Here is a 15,468-nt window from a genome sequence, read left to right on the forward strand (position 1 = left end):
ACCCAAAATTTTAAAACAAATCATAATTTTAAATTGATAAATCTTTTAACTTCTTACATCAACAAATTATGAAATTTACTTTATAATTAAATAACTCTCCTTCTCCGACACGTTTCTTAACATGGGAAATTTACTTTATAATTAAATAACTCTACTTCCCCAACAAGTTTCCTAACATATTAAATGTGAATTAAAAACATCTAAATTAAAATGGGAAATAAACGGAAACGAATAAACTTAAAGATGCATCTTCCTAATAACACCTATTTTAAAATTTCACAAAATTCATTTATTTTTCATACATAATAAACAAATTAAAAAATTAAAATTCCTTCAAAATTCATAATTTTTTTTTAATTATAAATTATTGTATTGTATCCTTCCGAGGACAACCCTTTCATTGAAATTCCATAAAATTCATAACCTCAAGACAGTTAAATTGAAAAATGGAAAAAATAATTTATGCTGACGGGGTTTGCTACTCGTGGAAGCCCTAGAACAGTTCCAATTTTTTCCATGCTTTGGTAGGCATGGTGAATATGTAGCGAGCTTTCCGTGTATTTTCATTTGACTTTGCAGTCATTTTGCGAAAGGAGGCAACACCCAGGAAAGCAGCGTTGAATGGATTGGGGTTGAACACGAACTATAAACCCTGACTCTTCAGCAAGCACGGCTTTGCATTCAGTTCACAACATATCACAAGTCTGAGCGTTCATGGGCGACTTGAACTGCTTACCTCCAGGCTTTCGATTTCATCCAACGGACGAAGAGCTGGTATGCTATTATCTCAGAAGGAAGCTTTCTAACTCGAAGTCGGAGTCGAACCCGATTACAGATATTGATCTTTACAAGTACGAGCCATCCGACTTAGCGGCGAGGGCATGCTTCCAGGGCGGGGATCAACAGTGGTTTTTCTTTACGGAAGGGAATAGGAAGAAATACCCTAATGGATCGCGGAAGAACCGGGCTACCGAAGGTGGGTACTGGAAAACCACCGGTAAAGACCGCCCGGTTCTGTCGAGAGGGGTGACTGTTGGGATGAAGAAGACTCTGGTGTTCCACAGAGGGCGCGCGTCTCGCGCGGAGCGTACTAGCTGGGTCATGCACGAGTACAGGCTTGTTTATGGCGAGGCTGGGGAGTCTTCTTTGTTGGAAAAGGTAAGTGGATCATATATTTTTATCTTCTGAGTTACGGGCTTGAACCTGCTGTATGTTTTGTGTAAAATTTGTGTTTGTTCAGGGGTGTTTCCATGGTTTAGGGTAGATAATTGTTTTAACGCAGCATAATTCATATGCTCACTTACTGGGTATAGTTAAATTTTATTTTTTTTCGTTTTAAGTTAACTTTATTTCGGCAAAGCTCAGCGCTTTAATGGAATTGTGTGCGCCCGTATCTACAATCCACAATATGGCTAGCGAGGTTTAAAGGCTGTGCTTATTAGGCACTCTCCAAATCACTTTTCCCTTAAATTAACAGTAAATTTTCCAGTTTTAAGTTGATGAAGTTCAGCGCTCTGATGGAGCTTTGTGCTTACTAAACGCCGACATTCTTAATATGGCTTGCGATTCTGAGGGCTGTGCTTATTAGGCACCCACGTTCTCACAATGGCTTGCCAGGTCTCCACTGGCTCACGACTTTTTAGTTATTCCTGTGTATGATTTCAGTCATAAGGGTCCGAGTCACCCTCGGCACTCTTCAATTCCCTTTCCTTTAGATTAACAGTAAAATCCCTGGTTTTAAGCTGATTTTAATTCACTGAAGGTCAGTGCTGTAATGGAACATTTGTGTTTGCTAAACACTCACATCCATAGCATGGCTTGCAAGGTCTGAGGCATGTTCTTATTAGGCACTAATGTTTTCACCATGGGTTGGGAGATCTGAACTGGCTGCTCACGTATTTTTAACTATCCCCGTCCATGATTTCACTCATAGAGGTCTCAGTCAACTCCAGGCTTCAGCACTTGCCAAAGCAGTTTTCTCCTAGATTAACAGTAAAATCCCCATTAGTGTGCCTCTGCCTGGCTTGAAGAAAAGGTAAGGTTGGCTTTAACCGTTGGGGCATCAGCTCATGGCCCAGCCCCTATAGTTTGCTTCTGCCTGCCTTGAAGAAAAGTTAAGGTTGGCTTTAACCATTGAGGCATCAGCTCATGTGCCAAGGGGGGCTGTGACACAAATAAAGGACTTTCCTTGCCCCAGTGCCAGGTATTAGTGGGTACTATTCTGCTAAAATTGCTTGGGACTTGCACCAAACTTCGCTACCTTGAAACTCATGTTATACATGACATAGGTGGGGCTGACAATAAACATTGGTGGATGGCTTAACATTCCATCTTAATGTAATGGCCCCTCCCACCCCCTTGGACTCTCTTGTGTCGTGGGAAGTGTTAGTTACTGATAACCCGATCCTTAAGGTTTGTTACGAAGATGGGATCAGGCAAAAAACCTTGTTTTTGCAAGTTTGCAGAATTTAACTTCTGATGTCACCATTGCGTTTATCTTGTTGAGAGCTTTTTTGTGATACCAACCTTTCCACGATCTGGTTCCTTGATAAAAAGTTATTGTTGTTTTAAGTTCAACCATGCAACTCTAATAGGTCAAATGTTTGGGTCCTATCGGTAGGCCCACATCATATCGTTGCAAACATCATCGTCGTGGTGTTCGACATCGAATAAAGGAAAGGTAGCGATGGGTGGTAACAACGGCCTTGAGGTTCCACACTGGAACTTTGGAAGGGTTGTTCGACCCCCACCAGTGCGCTCACAAGTGTTGTATCATGCAAGGACTTCAACGACAAGTGGTGAGCGGTTGGCAGTAAGACAAGTTCTACTCTCAAGTTTATGCTCAAACCCCACCGTTAGGCTTCTCGCTCACTATCAATGATGTTTGGTCAAGTTTATCAGCCCTCACTATTCCATAGACTTGATCACTACCACCAATAGTCGATGGCCAGTGTCTGCGCACACATGGCACAATTCCACTGGGGCGCGGTTCCACCAGCGCCCGCTCGATGTTGGCTCACCATCGTTCGCATGAGTATAAACTCCACTAGTCATCGATGCTGTCGACGTATCTTTTATCATAGAAAATAGCAATCTCTGGGTAATGTCTATAATTGGAAGGACAACAACCTCGCCTGTGCCCCGCAACTTACAGTCTTAACACAAGCCCACCCCCAGGAGTTATGGACGAAGCGCTTGAGATCTCAACCTCTAGAGTTAAACAAGGTAACCAAAACGAAGTATCTGGAACTATGTCCATTTACGTACTATTAGTATACATCAATGTAACCATAAATACATAACTATACGTATTCTTCATGATCATAATAATAAACAACACAGTCTAGGCATACATCAAGTTACATTCTAACCATGGACATATTAGCAAGCTTCACAGCCCAGCAAGAATCTATATTCGTAACCAGTGTTGCGGGGGAGCGCCCCCCCGATCCCGCTCCCAATGTGCGCTCCGGGTGGGAGCGACTTGGGAGCGGGTGCGCTCTTGTTAAAAAAATTTGTGCTCCCTGCCATTTTGCGGAGTGAAGCAGGGAGTGTCTCTCCGGGAGTGGTCAGGGAGCGATCGCTCCCGACTGCTCCTGGGTTATAAAAATCGCTCCCAGAGCGACCGATGGGAGCGATTGGCGCGGAAAAAAAATCTCGGCGGAAGAAATTGGTTTTTTTGATATAAAGTGAGGGAGGGAGGGAGGGTTTCATTATCATTGTGAGAGTGAGAGTGAGATTGAGATTGAGAGAGGGTGGGAGTGAGGAGCTAGGAGAGAGTGAGAGAGAGAGAGAGCAAGGAGAGAGTGAGGAGCAAGGAGAGAGCAAGAGAAAGCAAGGAGCAAGGGGAGATTGAAGAGCTTGCAAGGGGAGATTGGACGCCAAAGAGGTAGGCTCTACAATATTGAATAGAGTGTCTAGCAATTTTTTTTTTAATGTTTATTAAATTATTCCTAAATAAATAAATAAATTTTTTTCTATTTCCCATTCCCATTCCATTTTTTAAAATTTTGCAGATTCAAAACTTCAAATTTCAAACATCATGGTTATATTTTTTGGCATTTTCTTCTTCTTGGTTCCTTTTTTGGTTATTATGGTGCTAGAGAGTAGAAAAAGGAGGGTTGAAATTGAAAATGAAGAAGGGGATGAAGAAGGGGGACATAGTGGATTTGATGAAAACCCCGGTGAGGAGGAGTTGGAGGAGAGTGAACATGAGTCAGCTCAAAAAACTGAACAAGACCAAACCCCATTGTGGAAATATGTTAACAGGCCTGAAGCATGGAAAGGGGTGGAACCACTAAATTTCATTGCCCCCATTGCAACAATAATTACATAGGTTCATACACCCGTGCCATGAAACACCTCTGTGGGAAAATGCCATGGGATGGAGATAAATAAATAGGAATCAAAACTTGTACATGTGTGTCAGCAGCAGATAGAGCCAAATACATAAGGGAAGAGGAGGAAGCCCAATACAAATCTAAAAAATCAAAGGGTTTGTTTGAACCAAGCTCATAATCACATGTACAAAGAACTCCTTCAGGATCCTCCCAAGGCAGTGGATATGGAGGCACAGGGTCACCAGGTTTAAGGCGTAGAACCATATCATATTTCCTTGATGAAGGGTGTAGGAATGATGTGGATTCAAAAGTTTACAAGTTTCTCTATGCATGTGGGATACCATTCAATGTTCTTCGCTCACCTTATTGGCACGAAATGGTTTCTGCCATAAATGATGCCCCTAAAGGATACAAGAGCCCTGGGTATGACAAGGCAAGAACTGTTGGACTTGATCATAAAAAAGCAAAAATATCACATTCTTTGAATAGAATGACAAGTTCTTGGACTGACCATGGGGTGTCCATTGTATCTGATGGATGGACAAATATAAAAAGCAAGCCATTAGTAAATGTTCTTACTGTGTCTGTTAGTGGTGCCATCTTTCTTTCAGCATATGATTACTCAGACAAGTTCAAGACCGCCATCAACATTGCAGAACCATTACTTGAAACAATTGACTGTATTGGGCTATACAATGTCATCCAAGTGATCACTGATAATGCTCCTAATTGTAAGGCAGCGGTAGCAATTATTGAGGATAAATACCCCAACATATTTTGGTCTAGGTGTTTGGTTCACACAATGAACCTTATGATGCATGAACAATACAAATGGATTGGTGATTTGTACAAGAAAGGCAAACAAATGATAAAATTTATTACAAATCATAGCAATACCCATGGCCTTTTCCGCAGTCACTCAAGATTGGAGTTGTTGAAGATTGCGAGGACTATATTTGGTAGCTATTACCTCACCTTCAGGCGCCTTTTGAAGGTAAGAGAGTCATTGGCTAGCATGGTATCAAGTCCACACTGGCAGGTATTAAAGGAAAGGGCTACAAATGCAGCTGACAGGCAAGGTTTTGAACAGGTGGAGGAGGCCGCTCTTGATGGTATGTTTTGGGCACGTGTGAGGCAAGTATTGGATTTTACCAAGCCCATTTATCACATGATTCGGTTTGCAGATACAGATAAACCAGTGATTGGCGAGGTGTATGAGCAGATGGATACCATGTTGGGGCAAATAAAAGATATTGTTCATAACAATGATCCCATCTGCTACAAACTGATTCACGATTGTGTGTGTGTACGATGGGATAAACTTGATGTTCCACTACATTGCTTGGCGTATATCCTTATGCCAAAATACTACTCTACATCTTGGTTGGGCCAACCTGCACCAGGGGGTGGGGTTAGGGCCAAACCCCATATAGATGAAGAGGTATCTACAAGATATTTGGAAGCATTAGAAAAGTTGATACCTGACAGGGAGGAATGTGCTAGTGTGCGTCTTGAAATAGGCAGATACTTCAGTTGCACTGGTTTGTTTGGTACCTTTCATGCAATGGAAGCTAGTGTGCGTCTTGAAATAGGCAGATACTTTAGTTGCACTAGTTTGTTTGGTACCTTTCATGCAATGGAAGATAGAGACAGATTTGATGCTCTCACATGGTGGGAATCATATGGCGGCCATGGACTTTTGCCAAAATTGGCAAAAAAAGTTCTCTCACAGGTTGTAAATACTTCTTCTGCAGAGAGGTGTTGGAGCACCTATAGCTTCATACATAATGTGAAAAGAAACAGACTCAATGAAAATCGGGTAGAAAGCTTGGTTTATGTGCACTACAACTTGAGGTTGTTGAGTCATTACTGTGATCAGGCTTATGAGGATCCAACATATAAAATTTGGGACAACCACCCAGAGGATGATAATTTGGAGGATGGCACTATACATCTTGAAGAACTGGAAGCGGAACTTATAAGAGAGGAAGATGAAGCAACAACCATGCCACCTCCACCATCCAGTAGTAGTGCTCGAGTTCCAAGTCTTGTTCCTTTGCTGTCGCCGCCTCCATCTACACCCTCACGTGGAGGGCATGTGCCTTCTGGTTCTGGTCGTCGGTCTGTGCGGGAGACTCCTAGAAGACCACCACGACCTGCTCATACATTAGACACTTCTCGTGGCAAGGGCCACATGTAGTAGTAGATAATAGATTTATAGTTTACTTGTCTTTCCTAGCTTCTATTAGTTTTCATAACTGTTGAGTCTTGTCTCTTTCATATCATAATGATATTTTTTGTAAACAATATATGACTGTGACAATTTAAGTTTGAAGTTTGAAGTTGGCAATTATAACTCATTGGTAATGATGAATATGACGCTTCGTGAAAGTTGTTTCATTTCATTTCATAATTCATTTTATAACATTTCATTTCATGTTAGATATTATTTCTTGTAATGGTTAAACTTAGCTTACAAGTACAACTTTGGTGATCAATGATGATAAATGTTATATATTGAATTTTCAATTTTGAAAGCTTGAAGTTGAAACTTTAAGATTGATGAATCATGAATCATGATTCACGACTACGAGACTCAATATGTTGTATGTTACTAACTTGTGGACGTGGTTGATGAAGAATCAAGATTATAACTTCTAGATGATTGATGTTATATGGTTGATGGTTCAATGATCAATCTATGTTTTTTTTTTGTTGTTTTAGTTTTAGGTTTATTTATATCTAATTCATCATTATACATGTTTTTGTTGACATATATGTATCAAAATATAAAAATTATATATATTATATAAAAATCGTTTCGGGATTCTCCCAAACCGGGAGCTTTTGAAAATGTTGCTCCCGCTCCGTTTTTGCTCCCGCTCCCCGCTTTCGCTCCTGCTCCCAAGTAACACTGTTCGTAACACAAGATATTTCATCTTTCATACATTCAAAATTTTTCATAGTCCATAAGACAGTATTGACAAGCAATTTACATTTATCTGTGTATTGAAAGATGTCTGACAACTGAAGGAGGGAATTCAACTCTCCACCCAACTGCAGGCCAGCCACACTGCAATCTTTCTTGTAGGCGACTATCCCCGAGTCAGATCCAAAGTCTGAAGGGATGTGTATTTAGGGGAAATTCACACCCAAGGCTTAATCACATAGCCAGGAGGAGGAGTCCACTGTCTAGGTGGTTTCACAGCCCCAAGCCAAGCACCACAGTGACTCAGTTGCTCTCTGGTTAAAACACAGGGCTTCACCCAAGATTAAATGGGTTTTGTCTGTGTTCCAGGAGATTGAATCATTGCTTTTGGTTGTTTATCAGCTCCCTATTCATGACAAGCTCTGCAGGGGTCCACAATCCACTGTCTATGTGGTTTTACAGCCTTAAGGCAAGTATTGACTCAGAATCCCAGATTGTCCTGTCATGGTGGTTTAACAGCCAGACAACAAGCACCATGTGGTTTCACAGCCCCAAGGCAAGCACCACACTGACCTAGTTCCCCTCTGAGCTCCTCATTGATCAATCAGGCTTAGACACACTGTCCGGTGGCCTCAACACAATCAGAGGGAACACTTTCCCAGTCGTCAGAGTACAGGGTTCAATCCGCTTCCATCTTCTCTCCTTTTGGTCGTCACACCAGTAGCTTCGAATAGAACTCCCCTCTCCAGTGTCGTCTCCTGAACTCCCTTGTTCTGTAGGTTTTGGTAGTTGGCGTGCTTCCTCTGCACAGTAATTTTTGCTCCCCTCCCCATTGTCTTCACCCGGAACTCCCTTGTTCCGTAGATTTTGGTACTTGGTGTGCTTCCTGTGCACATTAACTTCTGCTCCAGTTGCACTGTGCTTCCTCTGCACATTAACTTCTGCTCCAATTGTGCCGTGCTTCCTCAGCACACTTTGACGTCTTTATTTTCTCCACAACTGCCAAAAGATTGAAGACTTAAGTCTGATGATGATCTTCCCTCGCTACTCACAGCCTTTTGGTTCGTAGCCTCTTTCTTTCTCTCCATGTTCCACGAGGAGAGGGGATGGTATGGCGCCATCCTTCACCCAGTTTGCCCATTCCACGACTTCAATGCTTGTCAGCACAGTCCAGTTCGTGGTTAGGCAGGTAGTCATGCCAATTAAGGGTGGTTGGTATGACCTGCTCACGACATGCCATAGGAAAACCAACCTGCATGCAACAGACACTCAACGACCCTCCAGGCACGCAACAAGTACTCAACAACCCTCCCCTTAGAGCTTTGGATCCTCATGTCCCTCCATTCAGGCCAATCATCAGTTTATTTCCACATAGTTTTCCATGCATCTGCAATTCACATAGTTGTGTTTACACACATGGGGTGTTATGAAAAAGGGCTGTTAGACTTAACATCCATGTTCTCTTTATGGCTTAGGTTTCAATCAACATGGGCGCTTGCCAAATCACCATTCTCCTAGATTAACAGCAAAATCCCAATTATATTGCCTCTGCTTGGCTTGAAGAAAAGACAAGGCCCAAGGGGTAATGCGTGCAAAGTGAGGACTTTCTTCGGCCCAGTGCCAGGCATGAGTTGGTACTATTCTGCCAAAATTGCCTCGGACATGCTGTAAAATCCCCCCTTTGTAGACAAACAACTCAACCAATATACACAAAACAAAACAAAATATCACAGCAAATAAATTCAACCAATATAACAGATTTGTTTGTTAATACCACTTTAAAATCCCTTCTTGCTAAAAAATTAACTCAACTATTATACCACAGCAAACAAACTCAGCCAATATATTTTGATCTGTTTTATTAATCTGACCTGGAATTACATGCTGGAACAGCCTTTTGAGTTACAAAAATAAATTTCCTGAAACCCATAAACAGCCATGGCTAATCGCACGAAATTGCCTGGCAAATAGGAGATGATGACAGTGCTGAAATGTTCCCTTACACTACTGTGAATTACTATACTGGTTCTATTTTGATGGCTATTTTGACCCTCCCTTTTGATGCCACAGCCCGGCAAATGATGGCTTAAACTGGTAAGAAAAAATTGGCGCTGGATAGGGCAGCGAAAATCTGGGCTGAAACTACCCACAAAAATACTTTCAACTTACTGATAATAACTGGTACGACCTCCTCAAGTGATCCCACAGTCTGGCAATGTGTAAATAAGACCCCTTTCCCTACATGAACAGCAGGTGGAAAATATGACCTCCGAAAATCTCAGTCTCTGGTGGTACCCATGACCTGGCAATGAGATGAAACTTTAGCAATAAATACCGGTGAAAGATCTGAGTGGTCTTTTTTTTTTCTGATCAGCTAGGGTGGACTTGTTTCACTACTGAAACTAATTCGTTCAAGGGTTTCACCCTTAGCACTACAAAGCCACAAGAGCTCTCCAAATCGTTACGAGGAAAGGATTATGCATGCCCAAAGAGTGAGCTTCACCTCTCTTTTATCATCAGAATGCCATGGGTTTCTTTTTTATATCTTTTTCCCCTTGGTGTAATCATTCGGAGAGAGACATTACACATGCACCAATATTGACTCCTTTGAAAATCACGTTATACATGATAGAGGTGGGGTTGGCCATAAACATTGGTGGATGGCTTAACACTCTCTCTATACAGGTGGCGGTTTGAATGCAAACATTGGTTGTTGGCTTAGCATTTTATGATTTTATCAATCTCCTGGGTGTGAATCGATGGCCTAATGGTAACATGATAGTTTTTTAGTCATTTCTTTGTAGGAAATGGCTACTCTGACTATTAATTGTAGAATGGTCCATTAGTACCCTGATAGGTTTTTTGGGTCATTTTTTGGTAGGAAATCATACTTGAACTATGAATATTTCAGCGTTTTACAATAGTAGGTAATCAATTTTTATGAGCTGTAGGGACAGCCACCAGTATTACTAACCATGAGGGCATCAAAAGCCTCAATCTATTTCAAACCTGTTCTAAGTTCTAACTGCTAAACAAAAATATCATACCCACTTCTGGCAGTAACAAAAATATTCCAGCATCCAAAACATGGGAGTTCCACAAGGACAGGTACAGTCAACAAACTGGATAGGCTTTTGAATAGTTGATTTGGCGTGGCCTCACTGAGGCTTTGGCACTTTGATTAGTGCTACAACTCTGTCTATTGGCTAGGAGGTAAAAGTGGACTGCATTGAGGCATCTAAAAGTTTGATCTACGGGGTTTCATCATTCACATGTTGCTTGCCATACTTTGGGACATATCATATTGCTTTATAGATTAAGAGAAGTTTGGTATGAGAATATAGCAATTTGAATTAAAACTCTGTAAATGTTTCTTTGAATCCTACATATTTGTATTTTTTTTTTTTTATGCTTTTAGGTCATTTTGGATAGACCTATATAGTTATGTGATGAGAATTGAACTAAGGTGTATGTCTTAACATTTGATCTACCTAGCCAGTGAGTTTTGAACCAACACCCTATTGGTAACCTATTAGGGTTTTGAATTGGTAATCTTGCAGGGGAAAACCAAGGATTTGCCCTAATTAGTGCTCATGCTCTGGTTAGGTTTGGTTTTGGATAAGGAGTTAAAAACTTCTACAATGAAGTATGTAAAGGTTAGATTAATGTGTTATTATATTCATGGGATTTTGGTCATAGGTACGATTTTTTTCCTTTGTTGTTAAATAACCCTTTGTTAACTGCTGGCTCTTCCTTTTGCTTGTATATATTCTGTAAAATACATATTACACAGAAGGCTTGAACCTGGCATCATTCATTGAGATACTCTACATACTTAGGCCATCCATGTTACTTGGACTTCTACTGACCATGGATGTGGAAGTTAACTCTGTGGGCAGCATTAGTGTGACAACATGTCTTCTGGGTTTTGAACCCAGGTCTGAGCACAGAAAGTGCTTTAATCACTTGACCATGTGCTCAATAAATTAATATTTTTTTGGTATTGAATATAGCAATTTGTAGTCCACTATTTCAAGGTTTTAAAAGTGAGAAGTAATTAAAATTTGACAGAATCCTGCATTTTTTTAGATGCATCATATATTACTTCAAGGGACAATGAGTACATCATGGAGCAAAGAGAGCTACAACAATCTAATGACAAGAATACAAGGGAATTACTGTCCTCATTAAGCCAGAAATGCTAGCATATGAGTCTGTGCACCTGTAGGAAGGGACTGGAATGGAAAAAGATGAATTTGTCTTGAACAAGTAAAACCAGTTCTTGTTTAAAAAGCCTCAATTCCCCAGAGCTAAGAGGGGATGGTTCTTCATGAAAAGTAGCCTTACACTGATAATTCTAATGTTCCACCAAATTTCTGGAACATGGGGATGCAGAAGCTGGGAAACACACTTGAGAGTCATATGGAGACACCCCCCCAAATTTTAGGGGGCCTCATGGGGGACAGGGGGACGTTGGTGTCCCTAGCATAGGAGACCCCATCTCTAAATGACTGTAACTAGGAAGGGACTCAAGAAAAGAAAATGAATTTGGCTTTAACAAGTAAAACCAGTTCTTGTTAAAACGCTTTAGTTTCCCTGGGCTAAGATGGGGTGCTTCCTCATGAGAAGCAGCCTTACACTGATAATTCCAATGTTCCACTAAGTTTCTGAATGTGGGGATGCAGGAGCTGGGAAATGCACTTTGAGGACATGTGGAGACACCCCTCAAATTTTAGGGAGCATCATGGGGGATAGGGGGATGTTGGGGTCCCTAGAATAGGGGACCCCGTCTTTAAGTGACCATAACCATCTTCTTGGCTGTTAAATGCTTAACTGTAGGTTTCACCTTGGATGTTAAATACTTAAACAATAAACCCTTGGCTGTCAAATATCATAAACTGAGGCTGTTGACAGTTAAACACAGGCTGGCCCAGCAAAATCCAAAATCAGAATGATGAATCTGTTTGGTGGCTTGGTTGTATCTTTCTAATGCCTCCTCCTGGTGGCTCAGCTACAAACAACACCTTCTTCTTCCTTGGCAGCTTGACTCTCTTTGCAAAGAGAAATTGAAAGCTGAAAGAGAATTTCGAATGGTAAGTGTAAATGTCAAATGGAGATGGAATGGTGTAGAGACACTAGGTTAGGCTTATGTGATTTAGGCTTTTTTAGCTTTTTTTTTTTTTCTCACTTTTTTGTTTAAAAAAACTTGCAGGGTGTCCAGATGTCCCCCCTTTTGGGAGGGGCACCCACAAGCCCAACTTTTTGGGAAGTGTCCCTGCACACCAGCAAAACATTGCACTGTGCGTTTCATGTATTTTTTTGCAAAAAAGAGGACGCAACGAAATGTTTTCCTAGGTGGCCCTGAGGCCTGTGGTCCTGAGGCCTGTGGTCCTGAGGATGCAAGGAGCATGTCCCCAACCTTGGGAGTATGCCCCTGGGTAACACTGGATATTTCCACAGAAAACTAATAGCGGAGACTTGGGGAGCTGGACTCTGTGCCATAACTATTTGCATCTGTCCCTAATTGTCCACATGTGCTGAAGGACAGTACATTTCTAAGCAATTGGGAGGTTATAATTTGTTAAATTCAGCTTGAAACCATGCCCAAATGTCTTGGCAGACGGGCATCTGTGCTTTGGTTTAACCACTCGATCCATTGTTCAATAAATTAAGATAAGTTTGGTATTGAATATAGCAATTTAAATTCCACTATTTCAGTGTTGGTTTTAACCGTAAGTTATTTGAAATTTGACAGAGTCCTGCATTTTCTTTAAGAAATGATCAAATACTACCACAACTAACAAAGAGTACATCATGGAGCAAAGAGAGCCACAATAATCTAATGACAAGAATACAAGGAAATTCCTGTGTACTTGTTAAGCCAGAAATGCTAGAATATGAGTCTATCTCAAGAGGAAGGGGTTCAAAATCTTTACTGTAAAGACTGAATTTGGATTTAACAAGGATGGTCAGTTTTCATGTTTAAAAAGCCTTCTCATGAACTAAGTGGGGATGGTTTCTCATGAAAAGTAGCCTTACACTGATATTTCCACAGAAAGCCAATAGGGAGTGCCATAACTATTTGCATCTGTCCCTAATTGTCCATGTGTGCTGAAGGACAGTACATTCCTAAGCAATTGGGAGGTTATAAATTGTTAAATTCAGCATGAAACCATGCCCAAAAAGTCTTGGCAGACGGGCATCTGTGCTTTAGCCTTTGGTTTAACCACTCGATCCATTGTTCAATAAATTAAGATAAGTTTTGTATTGAATATAGCAATTTAAACTTCACTATTTCAGTGTTTGTTTGAAGCCTAAGTTATTTGAAATTTGACAGAGTCCTGCATTTTGTTTAATAAATGCATCAAATACTACCACAACTAACAAAGAGTACATCATGGAGCAAAGAGAGCCACAATAATCTAATGACAAGAATACAAGGAAATTCCTGTGTACTTGTTAAGCCAGAAATGCTAGAATATGAGTCTATCCCAAGAGGAAGGGATCCAAAATCTTTACTGTAAAAACTGAATTTGGATTTAACAAGGATGGTCAGTTTTTGTGTTTAAAAAGCATTCTCATGAACTAAGTGGGGATGGTTTCTCATGAAAAGTAGCTTTACACTGATGTTTCCACAGAAAGCCAGTAGGGGAGAGCATAATTGTGTTCTGTAGCTATTTGCAACAGTCCCTAGTCCTCTACGTGTCTTGAGGGAGAGTGCCATCTTTAGAAATGCATCAAATACTAGCACAACTAACAAAGAGTACATCATGGAGCAAAGAGAGCCACAATAATCTAATGACAAGAATACAAGGAAATTCCTGTTTACTTATTTAATTTTAAGCCAGAAATGCTAGAATATGAGTCTACCCATGAGGAAGGGATTCAAAATCTTTATGGTAAAAACTGAATTTGGATTTAACAAGGATGGTCAGTTTTCGTGTTTAAAAAGCCTTCTCATGAACCAAGTAGGGATGGCTTCTCATGAAAATTAGCCTTACACTGATATTTCCACAGAGCCAGTAGGGGAGAGTGGAATTTTGTTCTGTAACTATTTGCAACTGTCCCTAATCGTCTACATGTCTTGAGGGAGAGTGCCTGCTAAGAAATTGTGGTAGTAAAAAATTGTTAACCAGCCTGAAATCATGCTTAAAAATCCTTTTGCAGATTGGCATCTGCGCTTTGGTTTAATCACCTGATGCGTTGCTCAATAAATTCAGATAAGTTCGATATTGAATATAACAATGTGAACTCCGTTATTTCAGTGCTTCTTTTCAGCTTAATTCAATTAAAATTTGACAGTGACCTGTGTTTTTGAGAAATGCATCATATGCTATTTGGTTTGTATGTCATGGAACAAAGGGAGCTACAACCATCTAATGATAACAATACAAGGAAATTACTAATACTGTCCTAATTAACCCCAAAGTGCTAGCATGAGAGCCTGTGCCCCAATAGGAAGGGATTCAAAATTTTTAATGGAAAACAATGAATTTGCCCTTAACAAGCAAAGTCAGTTCCTGTTTGAAAAGCCATAATTTCCCTGAGCTTAAGAGGGGATGATTCCTCAAGAAAAGTAGCCTTACATTGATATTTCCACAGAAAGCCAATAGCAGAGAGCTGTACTGTCTGCCATAAATATTTGCAACTGTCCCTAATCGTCCAAGTGTCCTGGAGGGGAGTACCTTTCCAAGAAATTTGGGTGCTAAGAAAATAGTTAAACTCAGCTTCAAATCATGCCCCAAGTGTCTTGGCAGATGGGCGTGCCTGTGCTTTAGTTTAACCACTTCACCCATTGCTTAATAAATTAGGATAACCTCAGTATTGAATATAGCAATTTGAACTTCACTGTTTCCATGTTCTGTTTAAGCTAAAGTCAATTAAATTTGAAAGCGTCCTGCATTTGTTTTTGAGGTTCGAAATTCAGCAAACCTTTTTTTTTTTCGAGGTTCGGTGAGCCTCATGGCCATTGACCAAGTTCAGAGCTCAAGCTCATGATCTCATGTCGCAAGTCAAGCTAGTAATCTATCTTTGTGATTTCCAAGTTTATGATAACATTTTTTTTATTTTTATTGATGTTGATTTCTTACTATTTTATGCTATATTTCATTTTTAAGTTTATATATTTATATACATGGAAAATGCATATAGACAATCCTAATGGCAAACCTCATCAAATAATTCGAACTGGAATAGAAC

The 15,468-nt window shown here is 40.4% G+C and overlaps 1 protein-coding gene across 2 annotated transcripts in view; it reads left to right on the forward strand.

Annotated features, from left to right (window-relative positions):
• Nucleotides 1–463: 463 nt before the first annotated feature.
• Nucleotides 464–15,468, forward strand: part of LOC149207732 (uncharacterized) — a 38,204-nt gene continuing 23,199 nt past the window's right edge. For both annotated transcript variants that reach the window (XR_016252704.1, XM_089395848.1), the window contains exon 1: nucleotides 464–1,158. Coding sequence is in view for 1 of the 2 variants with exons in the window: in XM_089395848.1 (XP_089251974.1) it covers nucleotides 715–1,158 (444 nt within the window). In the remaining variant the exon portion in view is untranslated. The remainder of the gene's footprint in view (nucleotides 1,159–15,468) is intronic.

Source organism: Pinus tabuliformis, chromosome 1_2 (genome assembly GCF_031772625.1).
Source record: "Pinus tabuliformis cultivar Carrire ecotype Pingquan chromosome 1_2, CPIR1, whole genome shotgun sequence".
Lineage (NCBI taxonomy): Eukaryota > Viridiplantae > Streptophyta > Pinopsida > Pinales > Pinaceae > Pinus > Pinus tabuliformis.